The sequence below is a fragment of the Chlamydotis macqueenii genome, chromosome 3 (assembly GCF_036417535.1).
Source record: "Chlamydotis macqueenii isolate bChlMac1 chromosome 3, bChlMac1.mat, whole genome shotgun sequence".
Taxonomy (NCBI): Eukaryota; Metazoa; Chordata; class Aves; order Otidiformes; family Otididae; genus Chlamydotis; species Chlamydotis macqueenii.
This window is the reverse complement of record NC_141558.1, coordinates 1,811,120-1,829,867: the sequence shown is the minus strand read 5'-3', so window position 1 is coordinate 1,829,867 and position 18,748 is coordinate 1,811,120. Positions and strand designations below refer to the sequence as shown.

The window sequence follows — 18,748 nt, the reverse complement described above, 5'->3', positions numbered from 1 at the left end:
ACATTGGTAGTTGTTGCACATGATCTTTATTTGGAATTTATTTCCTTTGTCTTAATACACAGTGCAGCTGTTGCAAGGAATTACCGTACGCTTTTTAAATACGTTACCTGGAAGGGCAAACTGGGAGAACCTGCCTAGATTTCCGTGTACTGGAAACCAGCTGCCGTGGGATGTGGGTGTGCAAAAGTTCAGAATGGAGTTGTTAATTTGAGATATTTCTCCTCTCAGGCTAAAAACCAAGACTTCGGCCAAGTACGGACTCTCAGCGCAGCCGCGTTTGGTTGACATCATCGCTGCTGTTCCGCCGCAGTACCGCAAGGTCCTGGTGCCAAAGCTGAAGGCCAAGCCTATAAGAACTGCTAGCGGGGTGAGCACGTCCCTCCCTCTCTCCGTCCGCCCCCGTCCCGCGCTGCTCTCGTCCATGAACTGTCTTTAATTGTTTCAAAGACCGGGATATTGGCAGTCCAGAAGCTTTAATCTAGGTGCGCTGGCTGCATTGGCGGCGTCCGGATTGCCTTTTCTGTGATGTTGTGCCCACAGGGCTGTTGCTTTCAAAGCATTTGGGGAAAGGGAAAGAGGAGGTCTGGAGATCTTGATTCAGAGCAGCACGTCTTGATTTTTAGCTGCTCTGGAAATGATTCGTCTTAATGTGCGGGCCCTCTCGGTGAAGAAAGGTAAAATGTTGGTATTTAACCTGTGCCTGCTGTATGTCTAGCATGCCTAAAGTCACGTTAAGGGAAAAAAAAAAACCCAACCAAACCAGAAACCAAAATCCCAGCAAGTGTTCAGTGTTTATAATTTAAAAAAACCCAAACATCAAACAAACCGACCAAAAAAACTCAAACAAAACCACAAAAAAACCATGTCCCCCCAAAACACCCTTCATTTCTTTTATTTCTTTCTGGGTATAGAATATTTCATTAAACTCTTACTCCAGCCTGGATTTCTGAAAACTGGAAATAAAGTATTCCCAGTTGGGTGCCCCAAATTGGTGAACGCTGGAAAATCTTAGTGTGTCTGTCTCTTCTTCCCTCTGGTCCCTTTTAAAAAAGAAGATAGCATCTTACACTGTGCTTGCATTTAATGTGTGAAAAGCTGTCTGAGATCAGCCTGGGAAGAAAAGGCTTCCCTCAGATTGAGGGAGGAAGCTGTTTTTATTATCTTTGCTTCGTATCTTTTTGTTTCTCTTCACCTCCGCCCCATTTTCATCCTCCGGGTGGTGTTTGGTGTGCTTGGTGGCACGCTCTCACCCTCGCAGTGTTCTGAATGCGTGTTAGATGGTCCTGGTGAATTCCCTGAACCTCACTCTGCGTCTTTTCAGCGGGGCGGTTAATCAGATTTGGTGTGAGACACCTGGTTCTTTATAATATGCTGCCAGTTTATTCTGAATTGTGAAAATTACTAAATAATACGATTCCCGTTTCTTGGTACAGTTGTTAACTGCTCTGAGAGTTAACGCGAAGGTATTCTAGGTGGCAGACGAAGCAGAAAACGTCTTTAAATAGCCTCTCGCAGATGCGCGTGTATAATAGCCTTCCAGGATCCACTTTATTTTAGTAACTCCAGCAGCAATTACTGTCATTTTTCTCCTCTGTCACTCTGTTTCTTACAGATTGCTGTCGTGGCTGTGATGTGTAAACCGCACAGGTGTCCACACATCAATTTTACAGGCAACATATGTGTGTAAGTATGACAGCTTAGCTGACCTAAGAGGGATTTTTTCCAACATTTCTGTTTAAATCCCGTGTTGCAGTAGCATTGTATCGGGGCCAGGCTTCCTTTCTGCACAAGGGCAAAGTTGCAGGTTGCTGATACCTGCACGTGACGCTAAAAAGCCTACTGGTTTCAGTTCCTCAAGGAGGAAACCTTTTTCTTTCCTGGACTAAACCCTACTTACCTTAATAGATAGAGAGTTTTGTGACGATAATAACCAGGAGAACATATTAGCGGTGAAATGTAAGTTGTGTTCCTGTGGCAGGGCGTGCAGGTGGGTTGTGCATACACCTGGGTACTGAGCAGACTGGTACAGAAAAGAAGCAGGACACTCTTTGAAACGTTCCAGAACTGCTGAACTGAGGCCCACCTGAGGAGATACAAGTGTTGTCTGTGAAACTTGCTTGGTGTGATGTCTGGCTCTGCCTGGCTCTAGAATGGAAGGAGAGCACAGGTGGAAGGGAAGGCCTCCAGCTGCCAAGAGCTTGTGGCGTTGAGGGAACAGCTTCTGAGTTCATTTGAACTGAGAAACCCCAGCTGGGTTTACCTTGAAGTGTGTTACCTCTGCCTTAAGAGCCTGTGCACCTGAAATCTCATCTGGTTTTTCTCTAACCATGTCAGCTCATCTACTTCAAAATATTGCTTCTCTTTCCCACCTTGTCACTCCCAAAACGCCCGTCCGTTTCGCTACCAGCTGCCTAACGGAGAGTGAGCTGGCTCTGTTCTTGTTTTGCGTGAGCAGACACTGGTTTGAGGTGTTCCAGGTGATTACATACATGAAATGTCTTCAGTTGGATTGCACAGCTTTTGCCAGCGAGTTAATTTGGCCGTGGTGATTCGGTAATTAATTTTATAATGTTGACGGATGACTTGGGTCAAGTTTGCAGGGCAGGCAACGAGGAAACTAATCAATCACGCTGTGAGCCGAAGGTGTCTGATTTGACAGAGACCTTCTTAGCCTGTGCGTTTTGAGATCTGCGCCGTGAGTAACAACGCGCTGGCTGCTCTGTTACCTCATCTGTTGGAGGGGCTCAGCGCCTGCCGCTAACGCTGAGGGGTTTGTCAGCCCTCCTGTCTCGCGTCAGCTTTGAGCACGGAATGGCTGTACATTGGTCATTAATCCCACGGGCCTCAAAAGAAAGCTAAGGACTCTTCAGAATAAATTTAAATTTTTTTTTTCAATTACTATCCGTCGTGTGCCGTTCCTCTCCTGGCTAGCAGTTGTGCTGTGGTAGCCACAGCTCTGTCTTGCTGTGTCACAAAGTAAGAGTTTCAAACAAGTGTTTAGATGCAGAAACTGTAATTTAGTACCAAACTGCCATACAGGTGTCTTTTGAAACAGTCTTAGAATGCTGTATTCATTAAACAGCATGCTCCTAAGTTCAGAAAACACATAAATCGGCTTTCTCACCATCAAAATATTTCAATTCTGTAAATTTCTGAAAGAGATGTCGATTGTGTGACAGGGTGATGTCTCTGTTTTATGTCTTTAAATGCCAAACAAAAATAATATTTTACTTCAGATGAGACAATGGTTTTGATAGAATGGTGAAAAATATTTAAATTGTTTATGGTTGTAAAATTACTTTTAAAAATCTAATAATCTGTAATCTAATAATTGTTACTGGAAAATTATATGGTAGCTCCCTAAAATAATGCCATGTTCCAGAATTGTGTTCACAGTGCATTTTGCTTCTGGCAAGTCTTACAAGTTGTTTTATGTGGATGTAGTCATTTGACAGGTCTGGCTTTTGACATCCCATTCTCATTAAAACCAAACAAAATGGCTGTTTTACACTGGATACTTAGTGTTTGTAAACCTGCGTGGGCTCAGTTCCTGTCAGCGTGACCGGATATCACAGAACTGCTGTCTCTAGCGCCTGCGTTTGGGTTTGTGCTTACGTTTTACGTCGGGTGATGCAGAAATGCAGGAATTCCTTCAGTCAGCCTGTGCTCTCAGCTGGCCGGTCGTGAGCTGGCGTTACTCTAGAAGCTGTATCGCAGCGTTAGGGAACCGTAGCACCTGAGTGGATACAGCCTTCCTTTGGTGGATTGGGTTTTGTCTGTACCGGAGCTCCCAAATGCCAGGAGAGTGGCTGGCACGTTGCTGTGGTCAGGTTGTCTGGAAGTTGCGTTCCTCTGCGTTCCTGAGGAGAGGTGGGGTAGTTAGAGCAGCGTTTGCTCAGCCTGCACCCTCTGGGTACCCGTACCTCAGATGAAGTGGTTGTGATGGTGTGAGTTTGGTGCCTGATTTCTGTCTTTTAATATTTGCAGATACTGCCCAGGTGGACCTGATTCTGATTTTGAATATTCAACGCAGTCTTACACTGGATATGAGGTATTACTTCTGTCTGCCATAATGCCTTGCCTCCGCTCTATAAACATGGGTCAGGCTGCTCTTTATTTCTACAAATTCACTCGGGTTTTAAGAATAAATAACTTTGTAAGACTTCATAAACTTCAAGATCTAAAGCAGCTCAACTACAGGCCTGGAAGTTCTTCTCAGTTACTGTGGCAGGTGTTTCTTTCTCCTCCCCTTGCTGCTGGTTGTACCGTTACGTACGTAGAGCGGGAGCGGGCAGCCTGTGGTTCTGAGCAGGGCCAGCGCGGCACCGTGGCTGTACCCCGTGACGTGCTGGTGTGGGAACAGCTCTTAACCTGCGTCTCCAGCTGTGGAAAGCGATGAGTGAGTAAGAGCAGCTGAAGGTGACATTGCTGTCTCCCATGAGACACTGCTGCACGCGGTTTGTTTAGATGAGTGCTAGCTGTGATTCCCGCAGGAGTTACCAAGCTGTGTCCAAATTTTCCTAACTCAGCGGTCCAGCAGAACCGTACTTGTGGCTCAATCTGGATTTAAGGGAAGGGTATGGAGAAGGCAGAACCAGCCTTCTTCTCAGAGCTGCCCAGGGGAAAGATGAGAGGCGACAAACATGAGTTACGACGTGGCAAATTGTGCCTTGGTAGAAGAGAAGAACGTTTGAACATGGTGGTCATCAAACACTTTGTAGAGATCTAGAGATTTTGGGGTTTCTGTGCTTAAGGATAGTCAGACCTTGACCAGACACAGCCCTGAGCGTCCTGTCCGACCTGCAGGACCCTGCGGATTGACGAGGCTCGAGCTTTGGCAGAAAGCCCTTTATTTAGCCGTCTGTGCCTCTGAAATTACATCTGTGCCCTTGTACGTCTGTTATCTGCAGGGATGTCTCGCTAAATGTATGTAACCAAAGTAGTTCACTCCTGTTGTCTGCTAGAAGTTGAAGATCTCGTTGTGACTGAGTTCTTGTGACTCGTTTTCACAGAACAAGTGATAGCTATTGTGTAGATATGAAGTGGTAAAGTGAGGTAAAATACAAATGGGATTAATCTCATAAATCGTGATGCAGTGTCCTTTCGCTGTGGATTTTTTCTGTTACTCGTTTTTCAGTGGCTTGAAGCTTGTCCCGTTAGTGCCAAGTAGGAAAATCCTGTGTGTATTACTTTATAATTCATGTTATTTTGGATCTGTTGTGTTCATCTGTTTAACACTATCAGCATGTGGGAGTTGTGCATGGTTTAAAGAGCCCTCATCCTTTAGAGCTTTTAGTGTAACAGATACGAGGTACCAAACAAATCCAGGGTACACAAGATGCTTGCAAACCTTATCTTAGAGTGTTATTAGGCTTACGTTAGCTGGTAATATGAAAAGTAACTGATTAGGGGTTTCAGTTGAAATATGTTTAGATGGAGGGATATTTGAAGTTTAGATTGAGTTCTGGAGGACACTCCTTGGGTAGCTGTAGTGCAAGTGAAGGAGAATTGAGATGAACAGGACAGAAGAACTTGTATTTTGAAAACTACTCTGTGATTTTTTTTTTTTTTTTTCCCAATATTTTTTGAGGTTCACTACAGAGGTTCTTTATCCATCCTGCTGTAATGCAGTGAAAAATCGGGAAATAGTGTCGTTCTCTTTATGCTACGTTACCATCTAAGTATAAAAAATGTGTTAAGGAGCCAAATTCGAATTTACAATTGGATGGGTTCTCTGCTTGTGAGTTTGAAAACTACAGGGCCCATTGGAATTTGAAGACTTCAGTATTCCAGTGCTAAAAGTTGTCTTTTGTTCTTTTTTCACTGTGGTGTTTTTTTTTTTTTAAAAAAAAGTTTATAAAATGAATCTCCTTGTGTTTTTTAGCCAACATCCATGAGGGCCATTCGGGCTAGATACGACCCCTATCTCCAGACGAGACACAGAGTGGAACAGGTAAATTTTTACAGTGAAAGGGGAAGGCATTGTGATGAAAATAACGGTGATGCTTTTAATGGCCTGGACTGGTGGGCTGAAAGGGTTGTGATGGGCAGCACTAAGTCCAGCTGGAGGCCAGTGTCTAGTGATAGCACCCAGCTGTCGATACCGGGGCCAAGAGCGTTTAACCTCTCTGTTGATGACCTGGGTGTTGGGGCAGAGCACACTGCAGCTTTGTAGGTGATACAGAATTGGGAGGAGTGGATGATAGACCAGAGGATGCTGCTGCCATCCAGAGAGACTGGAGAAATGGGCTGGCAGGAACCTCTTGAAGCTCAAAAAGGGGTACACCAAGTCCTGCTTCCGGGGAGGAACAAGCCTAGGCACCAGTACGTGCTGGAGGTTGGTCAACTGGAAAGCAACTTGACAGAAAAGGACCTGGGGGTCCTGGTGAGCAACAAGTTGACCATGAGCAGCATCGTGCGCTTGAGGCAAAGACGACCAGCAGCCTCCTGGGCTGCATTAGGAGGAACGCTGCCAGCGTGTCAAGGGAGGACACCACTGCTGAGGCTCCACCTGGAGAGCTGTATCCAGTTCTATGTTCCCCTGAAGAGGACAGACACGAACACAGAGGAGCAAGTCTAGCAAAAGGCCCCTAAGATGATGAAGGGACTGGAGCACCTAAAGAGATGCTGAGTGAGCCAAGGCTGTTTGGGCTGGGGAAGAGAAGGCTCGGGGGGATCTTACTAATGTGTGTGAATACCTGGTGGGAGGCTGTAAAGAAGATGGAGCCAGGCTCTTCTCGGTGGTGCCCGGGGACAGAACAGGACAGGACGCAGCGGGCACAAGCTGAAATATCAGAAATTCCATCAGGAACCAGATTTTAATTGTGAGGGTGACCGAGCACTGGACTAAGTTGCCCGGAGAGGTTGTGCAGTCTCCATCCTGTGAGATTCTCAAAGCCGTTTGGACATGGCGACGAACAAATTGCTGTGGCTGGTGCTGCTTTGAGGAGAGAGGCTGGGTTAGGTGGGCTCCAGAGGTCCCTTCCAACCTCGACATTGCATGATTCTGTAATTCTCCGTTAGCCAGACTTGATCCCCAAAGAGGAATTGTCGTTAAACCTTTTAATTGTCTTAACTGTCATTTCCATTAGATAAATGACAAGTTTTGAACCTCTTATAAGATCTTGTCTGTTCTGGGCAATACTTGATTACTGATAGGAGACTCTGTTACAACACAGTTACACTTTTGTGGTAGTTGCTAGCTCTTGGTAATTACTTACATGGAGAATTTAGTGCTGAAATAGTGGGAATGGACTGCAGGAATGTCAGGGTTTTCAGAAAAGTGTTCCAGATAACTTCCCGATCGGTAACTTTTCCCTGCTACTTTTAATTTTGCAGCTGAAGCAGTTGGGCCACAGTGTGGACAAAGTAGAGTTTATTGTGATGGGTGGAACCTTCATGGCCCTGCCTGAAGAGTACAGAGATTACTTCATCAGAAACCTTCACGATGCTTTATCAGGTCACACTTCCAATAACGTGGCAGAGGCCGTCAGGTAAGCATCTTGGTTTTCTTTAATGTAATTACTTAGAAGTGTTGTTTAAGTGGTGTAAGAACAGAGGATACTGAAGACAAAAATTCAGGCTTCATTTTTTGGGGTTTTTTTTTGAAAGGCGATCTTTATCCAAATATGTATTTAGACACAGAGTATTTATAGCTCAGCTTGCAGCGTTGCTCTGTGTAGTGCATAGCACCAGCAGAAGACAGGACCATGGTTTGTTTATCTATCTTCTCAGGTAGGAAATGCTAAGCTGCTTCTAATTTTTTGGCGTTCCATCTGGACTTCTACCTTTTGTGCCTTGTCACCTTGACTTGGAGTTGTGACGAATCGCATTGCCATGGGATTTAGTTCCTTTAGCTGGGAAGGGCAACCGGTCCTGCCTTGGAGGGAGGCCAGACGTCAGCTCCCAGAAGGGATGACTCACCCCCGAGAGCGTCAGTGCTCAGGAGCTCCAAGCCCCTTGCATTCTCAAACGCAGTTAGCCTTGCGGTATTTCAGTGTGGCAGGGAGATGCTCTGCTCGTTTTACAGCTGATGAACTGAAAATCAGAGGCTGATTTGTTTGCCTGTGCTTTGGGTTGTGAAATACGTAACTTTCCAGTGCATTTTGTGGTATAAAATGGAGAAGGATGAGAAAGGTTTGACATTTTGGAGTGGTTAAATCTAGGTGAGCATCCCTGCTGACAGTTCGTTTGCTACCTCAAAAAAATTCAGTGCAGCAGATTTTCCTTGGTACCATTACCATCTACTAAAGAAAGTGGTTTTAAAGCTGAGTAGCACTAGCCCTTGTCTAGCTTCATGTCTGCCTTCGTTTTACAGCTGTAATTTCGTTTGGTTTTCCTCTGGAGGGCAGCAAACATTTCTGCTGGTTTTCTTTTGATTTTTTTTTTTTTTTTTTTCCCTTGTCATGCAAAGACCATACAATAAAAAGTGCTATGCTGCTTTTTCCAAGTGGGTTTTTATCAAAATAAAATCACGAGCGAGCTGGGGGGAAAAAAAAAATTGCTTTTCTTTTGCTCTGGTGCCCTGGTTGTGAGCAACAAAGGACACAGCTCATTGTGGAAGAAGGATGGAGTTTGCAAGTTGTCTATTCAAATTAATGCCGTGCTTTTACACAGTCAGGTGGTTCAGAATGTGATTATTCCATATTTTTTTCCGCTGCAGGTGTCTAGCTAATTTTATTGGACACGAAATTGCTTTTGGAGTAGCCTATCCTTTGCTTTGTAGATTTTTGAGGGAACTATTTACGACACAGACCGTGTGACCGAGTAATTTGAAGTGCATGCAAAAATGAAGTGACTCTGAAGTCAATGTACTGCCTCGCAAGCATGCAGATTGAGCCGTGTGAGAAAACCTGCACTAACAACGTGTGGGGGTTTTTTTTTTTCTCCAGCAGATAAATAAAGGTTTATATTTTTAACTTAAAATTCATGCTAAATGCTCGGTAAATGGAGGTATGTGGGAGTTACTCCAGTTGCACTTTGTAATATTCTAGAGGCGAGAAAATTGGGTTCAGGATGAATCAGACCCTTTATTTTTCCTGCTTCTTGCGTTTAGTTGTCCTGTGTCACTGCAGCACTGTTTGGAGGTGGCCAATGACACTTGGAGTAAATAGTCAAGGTTGAATTTGTTTCTCTTTGTACGTGAGGATTCAGCCCTTCTCCCTCACTTCCATCGATAGAGGCCGTGCTATATGGGGAATAGTGACAAGATTTTACTTGTTCTGTACTGTGAGCGCTGCGTTAGGCCATAACCTGAGATCTGATCTCTCTTGCCCCTTATTTTGAAAGCCATTGTGGTAGTCTTGCATTTTTTTCTCCTTGTGCAAAGCATTAGTGAATTTTAGGTTTTTGTACAGTGATTCCCTGATGGGGGAGAAGTCATTCAGCCAGGATACTTCTTAAAAAGTCCTTCTGAGCATGACCTTTGGTTAAATTACTGCAGCACCTATCTATAGAGGCTTCAATCCACCTAACAGTGAACACATTTTTTTTCTCCTTTGGTCCACTCATTTCTTTACTTTGTTCTAGACTTGAGCTCTTCTTCTATGCCCAATGCTGACTTTCCGGTGATAGTGATGATTTGACTGATGCGGTCTAAATTGTGCCGCTCTGAAGGGCTCAGCAGTCTGGCATCCTCCTCTTGACGTAATTTTGGATTTTCTTCCTCTAATACTTTGTCTTGATCAGCCCAACTGCAGCTTCTGATCCCGGTTAATCTGATAAGGATGTGACTCTGTGCAGTTCCAGCCAGTACACGACGACCGTAGCCTGCCGTGGAGAAGTGTACTGTTCCTCACAGGAGCCAGCACGGCAAGGCCGACTAAAGAAAGAAATCCTCAAACTGGCCCTTGGACTCCAGCTGATGTTCTGAGTTGGCTTCTGGCTTTCTTACCCATTCAGAGTCTTGTGGTGAATCTGGCCCCGTGGTAAATCACACAGCTGCAAACCCAGCGGCAGCTGCAGGGCAGAAATGATGTGGGACTGGAAGTGATCGGTCTTGGGGAAGCGGGGCACTGCTCCAGCCAGTTCCTGCCGAATAAATAAGTCTGAAACTGTGACTTTATTGCAGTGGAGAGAGAAGGGTCTTCGTGGGATGGCTCAGAGCGTCTAAGCTAGGTTGCTGCTTTAAGCTGTTCCCAGTTAAACTGGGCTGCTGACTTGAGGGGTGTGAAGAGCTCCCCTTACACCTCTATCCAGATAGCGGTGGGAGATCCTTTTGCATGAGTGCGCCTGACGTTGGTTAGGATTTTGCTTTTTACGGATGCGTGAGCAGGACATGAGTGTAGAAGTGCCTGTGTTTACATACGTGAACTCGCCAGCCGAAAGCGTCATTTTGAAAAGGTAAACAGAAACTGCTGGGCTTTCATAGTGACTCTTGTGAGCGGAGGAAGGAAATGATTCCCTGAGAAAGCGTTGCTGGCGTTTAATATTTCTGCAGCACCTCCCTATTGAGGTAGAAAACACTTTTTAGACTACTCAGAAGTCTTTGCTTGAGGTGCTTTGGTATGCTTGAGAAATGATTTGGCCAAGGAACGAGTAAAGAATTGCAGAGCCAGAGGGGATCTTCATTTTGTAGAGAGTGTGCGACGAGATTGAGAAGTTTTAATTTTCATCTGCTGCGAACACCGCTTAGGAGCCTTCAGTGCACTTCTGGCTGCCTGTTAAGCAAGGTTGTGGGCTTGGTGATAAGCTTCCCTTCTTTAGGAGGAGGTTTGTAATTAGCGCTAAAGACTCGCTGTACGACAGATTTTTCTTGTTGTAGACTGGAGGAATACATCTTCCTCTGGGAGTTGTGGCCATCAAGCAAGAGCGTTGACTTGGTGGCTGGTGGCGGCTGCCTTTGCTCTTTGAGGACAGCGAACCAAGGAGGTGCAAGATACCCATGCGAATGAGAATTGCTGCTCCCATCGTTTGGCTCCTCTCACCTGACCCGTGAGTCATTAGAGGTGCTGGGCGCATTAAACTGCCGCTGTGACTCACCGCTTGGCTCCAAGGGCTGAGCGCCTCTTCTGAGCCGGGATCTGACTTTTAATTAGTGAGTGAGGCCAAAGGAGAGCTTGCCTTGTGTTGAGGAAGGCAGGTGGCAGAAAGGTGCCCCTGGGCTACGTGCCCGTGCGGCTCCTTGGACTGCAATGCCCAGCCTGGCTTCTCTTAGTGTATTTAAAAGCGCGCAGAGATTGTATTTTTGGTTTTATTTTAATGGTGTCATGCATTGTTTGATGTTCAATCTGGTTGTAAATCGCCCTGTTAATGGCAAAGAAAGTAGGGCATAACATTGCTGGAGCCTCGTGTTCTGCGAGGCTGTGTGCTGATATTTATGTGACAGTATTCAGGTGCGCAGCAGATGTAACGACTGTTTCCATGACAGGTCCGTTATCCGAGACTAATTCCGCTTTACATCCGCTCCTCAGCCAGCAGCCCCTTAAAAGGCTCATTTTCCTCTTGCGTCGTGCGCTGAAGCCCAGAACCTGCAGAAAGGGAGGGCTGTCGGCCGCGTTTGATTCCTCGTGGAGAAATTGCAGCTCCTAATACCGGACGACGTCGTGTGACTGCCTTTTTCTTAGGCTTGTCATCGATTGCTTTTGCCAAGTGTCCTTTTGTGTTTCTGCCATTAGCTGCGTCTTCGGCTGGGCTGGTGAGCAGGCAGCAATGCTCCCCGCTGCTGCAAGTGTTTTCATTATTCAGGAGGAAATTTCCTTTAGGTATCCCAAAAGCCGTATTGATCTCTTAGCAAGCAGATAGATCCAGCTGCTGTAGAGCCTTCGCTGCAAGAGAAGACACGAGTTTTAAGTAACCGCTGCTTCGGGCTGGGTTATTGAGCGTGCAGTTTAAGACCTCGTAGAGCATCCGAGGAAGGAAAAAAAGCCCTGAGCACTGGCAGTTCCAGCAGCGGTTGGTTGGACATGTGGAGCTCCTGACAAATCTTAAAACCCAGCTGGAAATCACTCTTCTGGAGCACACTAGATCAGAGCAACCCGTGAAAAAGGTGTTTTGTGTGGTTGTTGTATGATGTGTTTTCTGGAAAGGCCATTTTATTATTTCCTTAAATATCCACGTTAGGTCTGGTGTATCAGTAATTCCAGTAGAAGCTGCAGTTTCTCCACAAGAAATGCAGCGATCGTGAAGGCTGACAAACAAGCAACTCTTAATTTTGCTTTTCAATAGTGAAGAATAAACCTACTTTCAGTAGATTGCTCTTTATTGTCAAAGTTTAAGTGTGTTTTAAATTTCCCAAATAAGACTTACCCAGGGGTAGTGGTTTCAAAATAGAGGGAGGTAGATTTAGATTGGATATAAGGAATAAATTTTTTACGCTGAGGGTGGTGGAGCACTGTCCCAGGTTGCCCAGAGAGGCGGTGGATGCCCCATCCTTGGAAACATCCCAGGCCAGGTTGGCCGGGGCTCTGAGCAACCTGATGTGGTTGGAGATGGCCCTGCTCCTGGCAGGGGGGTTGGGCTGGGTGGCCTTTGAAGGTCCCTTCCCACCCAAACCCTCTGTGATTCTATGACTTTTGTTAGAAGATGCAGGTTTCTGCAGCTCAGGCAAGTCTTGCTGTTGCCGGTGCTGTAATTTTCCCAAGATTTACCCCGGCTGCTTGACTTTTCGGGCACGGCCAGGCGGTGAATTTACGTGGGGTAAGGAGTGGGCGCGTTACGCCTGCACTGCTGCAGCCGGCTTTGTGTGCGTATTTCGCTGGCCCCACTTGCGAGAAATTCTGGTGTACTGTGAATCTCAAGGAAAGAGATTTAAGCAAATAGGCTGTACCTTGGGGTTAGTGGAGACAAAGGAGATGCTCTCCTGCAATTCAGATGGCTCAATTGACATATGGTTGCTTGTTACACTAATGTATCTTAATTGTGCTTTCTGGGTACTAATTGTGACTCTGGCAAAAATAACCGAGCGCTTTGACTCACCAGCTCCAGTGATTCATGCCGGGGCGATTTAAGAGGTTACTCTTCTCCTTTTATCTACCTTTACCCTGTGCTTGTGGTTACCGCTTCCAAACAGGGCGGCTAAACATAGTCGTTCGCCCTGTGGCAAATGGATGTCATCTGGGACGGACGGTGATTTTCAGAAGGCACGCCGCTTCTCTGGCTGCGGGGAGCCCGGTCGGTGAAATCGCCCCGCTACAAATTGCCGGAATTTGATAGTCAGATCGCACCTCTCGTAATGAGTAGGTACTGGGAGAGGTAAGCTCTTGAAGCTCCAGCAGCTCCAGCGCAAACGGCTGTAATTGTCAGTTTAAGCTCCTGTTCTAGCGGTAATTTGGGCAACCGAGGCGTGCGGGTAGTTAGCCCGTTCCGCATCCCCGCCCGTGCCGGCAGCAGCTCCTGGCAGAGAAGGAAGTGAGTTGCAGGAGGCAGCACATTGCAAATTGCCGTGGCTGTATCCATCAGAGCTTGTGTGTCAAACCCCTCGGGGCATCTGACTGGGCAGTGATTTTCCTGTGCCAGGCAGGAGATAACTGGCTATTGTTTTAATGCCAGATCGTTTACGACAGAGGTCCTGCCTAAATTTCCTTTTATTCTCAGAGGTTTGGAGACCAGTTCCTAACCTGCTGGAGAAGATTTTCCCAGTTTCCACCTTTGGATGTGACTCTTTGATGGTGCAGGAGTCGTGTTTGCCGTTAAAACCTCTTTATCCCTGAGTGTTTACCCCTAAATGCCTTCAGTATGGAGAACATCTTCCCAGCTTGCAGAATCTGACGAAATTTACCCCAAAGCTGGCTTTGTTGGCATCCTGTTACCTTTGCATTGCTGATTTTCGGCTGCAAGACCCAACTTCTAGCTGCTGAAGTGCGTGTTACTTGGAAGATACACGGGTGAAAGTAATTTTATCAGATCCTAATCTTGGTATAGGTAGCTGTTTGTCTTTTTTTCCCTCCTGCAGCTATGGGAGGTGATTGCCTAGCCAGTTATCTGTCCCGTTCGGTATTTCTGCAGCATTTTCTCCTGCACGTAAAACATTCGGGTGTGTGACTGAACGCAGACGATTAGGGAAGGTGGTTAGGAGGAATCCTTGCCCACGTATTTCTGTGCCTGCGTAGCAGCACATCTGATGTTACGTGACTTTCGGTTTCCTAAGGTGGGTGCTGGAACCAAATATATCTTTGTCGTAGGTTTCTGAGATGGTAGTGTTTATTCATAACAGAAATTTGAGCTACGCCAAATCTAGCGATGTTTGTAAATGCTGTTGGTGGGTATTTTATCCTACGCTGGCGGAAAGGGCAATGGCCCTAGCGGTCATGACATTGTCAGAGCTAAATAATGAATTTCAGTGCCTTTATTTCATACATTTTCAGCAAATTGCTGCTGAACACCTGCCAAGGGGAATACTTTTCTCATTTTTGCCGCTTCGCTGCTGTGCGCGTGTAATTTGGCAAGCGGAACAAGTTCTCAGGTGACCTGCACTGAAATGTTAATGGTAGGATGGGATCTGAGTGGTCAGCTGGGGTTGGTGACTGGAGGTGGAGTTTTGTTCATGGCTTGGTCACCTGTGTGAATATGAACTTGGCCTGCTGAGTGCTGGGTTGCAGTTCAAACTGGAATGTAATGTCACGAAGAGGTGGTGTGATGTACTAAATAAGCTTTCTGGGTTCATTTCCTCCCCGACGCAGAAAGCGTTACACCATCCTGTGCCTTGCACAGCCTTAGTTGTGTTGTGTTCTGATTTTCCAAGTGGGCAGAAGACCCAACGTTCATGATCCCGTGATCCTAGATTGATGCTCCCGTGTCCTGGAGAGCTAACATGGGACCTGCGCTACCTTGTTTCCTTCCTCCAGCAGAGATTGCTTTCCAGCCCAAATGGCAATGGGCTGGTAAAATAGCGCGATGTGTTTTATAATTCCCTGAGCTGTGCTGTGCTTGCCTCATTGGTACTGTAAACTGAGATCCACTGCCTCGCAACAGCGCTAAATTGATTTGAAAGAAAAGTCATTTTCTGGTAACGTGGTGGGTGCAGTAGGCATGCAAAAAAAAAAAAAAGGCAGGTTTAATTTTCATACTTTTATGGAAGGATGTCAAGAAGTGGTTTTTCTATGGGTGCGTTGCGAACGCTGTGCTAGGCAGAGCAGAGGCTGTGTGCTTTTGAGATCCGTCTTTCTGCAACGTGCCGCGGCTGATGCGCTCTGGGGCTCCGTGCCTCCTCACGGCCCATCAGTTTGCAAAGCCAAGGACTTAAGAACTGGGAACTGGCAGAGCTGGGGGTGTTTGTGCAGCCTTAATTTGGTCACCCCCTGTCTGGGCCTTGGATTATACAATTACCTACTTTTTTTTTCTCTTTCTGCAAAGCCTTTGCCTGGTTCATCTCCAAAGACAGATTGTGTGCTGCTCTGAAAATTCTAAACTGAGTGAGAAGGATCTTTGTTCATTCGATAGAAACGAGACTCACCTTTTCTCCGGCAGCTCCAAGGTGAGATGTGGTTCAAGTTGTGGGTTAAGACAGTTCAATTCTGATGTTTGCGTGTGAACTGAGCGCCTTACAGCCAGCGGAGATGTAGTCAGCGGAGCCCAGAGAGGGATTATGGTTTCAAAATAGAGCAAGATAGATTTAGATTAGATATTAGGAAAAAATGTTTTACGCTGAGGGTGGTGGAGCACTGTCCCAGGTTGCCCAGAGAGGCGGTGGATGCCCCATCCCTGGAAACATTCCAGGCCAGGTTGGCCGGGGCTCTGAGCAACCTGATGTGGTTGGAGATGTCCCTGCTCCTGGCAGGGGGGTTGGGCTGGGTGGGCTTTGAAGGTCCCTTCCAACACTAACCATTCTGTGATTCTATGATCCATGAGCCTGATCCCGCACCAAGAGCCTTGGCTTCATTGCAGGCTCGGGCAGGTGTTTTCTTCTTCACCTCTTGACTTCTGACTCGAGCTTGTGCTGGTTTTTGATGCAGCATCGCTTTTCACAAGATACTCCTGTTTCTTCCAGTGTTGGTTCTTGGTCCCATTCTCCTTCCTGGGTCTTACCTTTCTCCCACCTCTAGTAAGACGCAAGCGGTCACTCACCTTTGGTTGTGCTCTCTTTTCCTCTTCTGTCTCCTCTCTTGTGCGTTGGCCTCGATGTAAGCCAGGTTGTGCCGTTTGCAGGGGGTTGAAGCCGTGATAGGAAACATTTGGCTTCACTCTGTAGCAGGAACTTGCTCTTTAGGACCAACGCATCTTCACTGGAGTTGTGAGGGATGGCTGTGCCCAGGGAGGACGCAGTTTTAAGCTACTGTAGCAGCTAAAAGCTGGAATGTTTTTCCAAAGCAATAAGCTCCATCACCGTTAAAAGTTGAGTAGCTGTTGGTGACTTGGTTGGAGCTACGACGGACGGCAAATGGAGCTGGGGAGGTGGCACCATCAGTTCTTGTAGCCTGCTGTGGCAAACCTCTTTCCTCAACGCGTGGTTTTACCAGCACGGAGAAGACGGGCGTGTGTGTTTTTTGTAGAAATTGTTTTGAAAGAGCATATTGCAGCTTTATAGGTGAGGGAGTTGCTTTGGCAAGAGAAGATGAGCTAAACCGTAGCTTTTTGCTGGCAGTTTGGGCTGATGACTGCTTTTTATTAGCTCTGTTTATAATTTTATTGAGACAATTTCTTTGTTTCCTCAAAGCAGCGGTGAAGCTGGTTTTCCTTCCTCAGGCTAAATGTTGATGTCAGCTGGGGGCGAGATGTGTTCCGTTTGACAGGTGGGTGCGGAAACTACGAAGCGAGCTCTTTACTGGATGCCGTCTTTATGCAACAACAGCTTCTTGGGCGTTTAGTTGTGGGAGCTATACGGAGCACCGCAGTGGCAGAAGTTATTTTTTTTTCCTCAATAACAGCTGTAAGTTATTGTTCCTAAGAATATGCAACTTTCCCTCAGCCGCAGTGAGTCAGTATCGGAATTGAAATTGGAATGAGATTTTTTTTTTCTTTAATACATCCAGGTCTCAGCTGATGCTATCTCTCTCATCAACTGCAGCAAGAAAAAGTTGAACTTCAGTTTAGATTTAGTAAAAGAGACTGTAGTGTCATTTTTTTTTTTCCTCCTAAATCCCTTTTTAGCCTGTGTCTACAACTCTAAATTGACTATTCTGTGGTAAACTGTCTCTATAATTATGACCTAATTGATCATATTGATTTAGCAGCAGACATTTAAATTGTTGCTCTCTCAAGTTTCCCTGAGCTAAATTGCGAGGCAAAGATGTGACAAATCGAGGGCAAATCTTGGGCCTCTCCTCAGGTAAGTTTTAGAACAGCCTTGGTTTCACCATGCGTAGCAGGGTGACGAGCCGCTTGCGCGTCGGTGTCGCTGTGGTGACACGGTTTGCCGCTCATGGGATGCGTTATCTGCTTCTGTTCACTTGGATGAAAAGAGAAAGGGACGTCAAGTAAAACCTGTCCCGTGGGAATAGTTGCTATCGATTGCCTGGTAGAGGTGGAATTTAACTAAAGGTCAAATAAAATTGTGCTGGAATCCACATAAGAGACAGCTGAAATGGGACTAAGAGCTGCTTTTTAGATTTTATATTGCTTGGTGAAAAGATAACAGAAAAGCAAGATCGACCAAAATGAAATATTAACCAAACGCAGCCTCCAGCCTGCTGCTTTTCTCCCCGTGAAATTCCAGGTGGGTTAAAGCCACCGCGCTGTGCGGAATTGATGCTTAAAGCAAAAAGCCAGAGTCTGTATTTAGTGTTCGTCCGGAATTACTGGACAGAAATTCCCAGATTGTTACTGAGAAATGCGTTTGATTCTTTCTAAAACTTCATAGCTTAAAGTCTCCCATTTTCTCTCATTGTGCTGAGCATATTTTTTTTCCCAAGCTTTTTTTCTGGGCCATAAACTGACAAATGGTTTGGAAAATAATACTGTTTGGGGTTGATAACCCTCATGCGTGGGCTTTATTCCCCACTTCAGAAGTGACCTGTGTGGTTTTGGTAGCCTGGGAGAGCATGTAATTACTTGTAAACTGTTTTATTTTCTTAAATAGGAGAGGAGCTGCTGTTTGGCACAGGAGATCTTACCCTCTTTTGTAGCGAGCTCAGAATTTCATGGTGCCTTCAAGCTTCTGAACCACTTCTTCCTTTTTGCAGTTTTATCAAGTCTTTCGGGATGATGTTCATGGCTTCTTTTCTTTGGTTGTCATTTTCAAATGCTATTAGTGGTGATTAAATCTTAGCATCTTAAGGTTGGAAGAGACCTCCAAGGTCATCAAGTCCAACCGTCAGCCCAACACCACCGTGCCCACTAAGCCATGTCCTGCCGTGCCACATCCGCACGTTCTTTGAGCACCTCCAGGGACGGTGACTCCAACGCTGCCCTGGGCAGCCTGTTCCAGTGCCTGACCACTCTGTCAGTAAAGAAATGTTTCCTAATATCCAGCCTAACGCTCCTGTCTCCCTAAAGGAGATGATAAGTTTGTACAGGCGTCCTGGGAGCAAAGATGGGGCTGATTGAGTGCGTGGGCAACCAAGTCATCGTTTTATCTGCATGTGGCTCATTGATCTGCTTGGCTGCTGGAGACCCAGGCTGGAATGATCGGCATGGTGTGATGGACTAGCCGCGTCTCCTGTATACACAGCGAGTGGTTGGTTTTTTACTAGCGTTCATAAATTAGTCTGGAATTCAAAGTGTTTAGCTTGTAGTGAAGGAAAGCGTGTGCACTTCTCGTCCGATAGATTGAGTATGGGGGTAGGAAATGGACATTAAGCACTTCATGTACTTTCTTCTTTCTGACATATTGAAAAAAATGGGTTTTGCTAGCCATAAAAATTCTGATGTACTA

At 46.0% G+C, this 18,748-nt stretch overlaps 1 protein-coding gene across 2 annotated transcripts in view; it reads left to right on the top strand.

Moving 5' to 3' along the window:
- The window catches only part of ELP3 (elongator acetyltransferase complex subunit 3), a 90,653-nt gene that overhangs the window by 2,917 nt on the left and 68,988 nt on the right, over positions 1-18,748 (top strand). For both annotated transcript variants that reach the window (XM_086743678.1, XM_086743677.1), the window contains exons 3-7: positions 229-367; positions 1,613-1,683; positions 3,988-4,051; positions 5,885-5,953; positions 7,339-7,493. In XM_086743678.1, the coding sequence (XP_086599804.1) occupies positions 229-367; positions 1,613-1,683; positions 3,988-4,051; positions 5,885-5,953; positions 7,339-7,493 (498 nt within the window). The remainder of the gene's footprint in view (positions 1-228; positions 368-1,612; positions 1,684-3,987; positions 4,052-5,884; positions 5,954-7,338; positions 7,494-18,748) is intronic.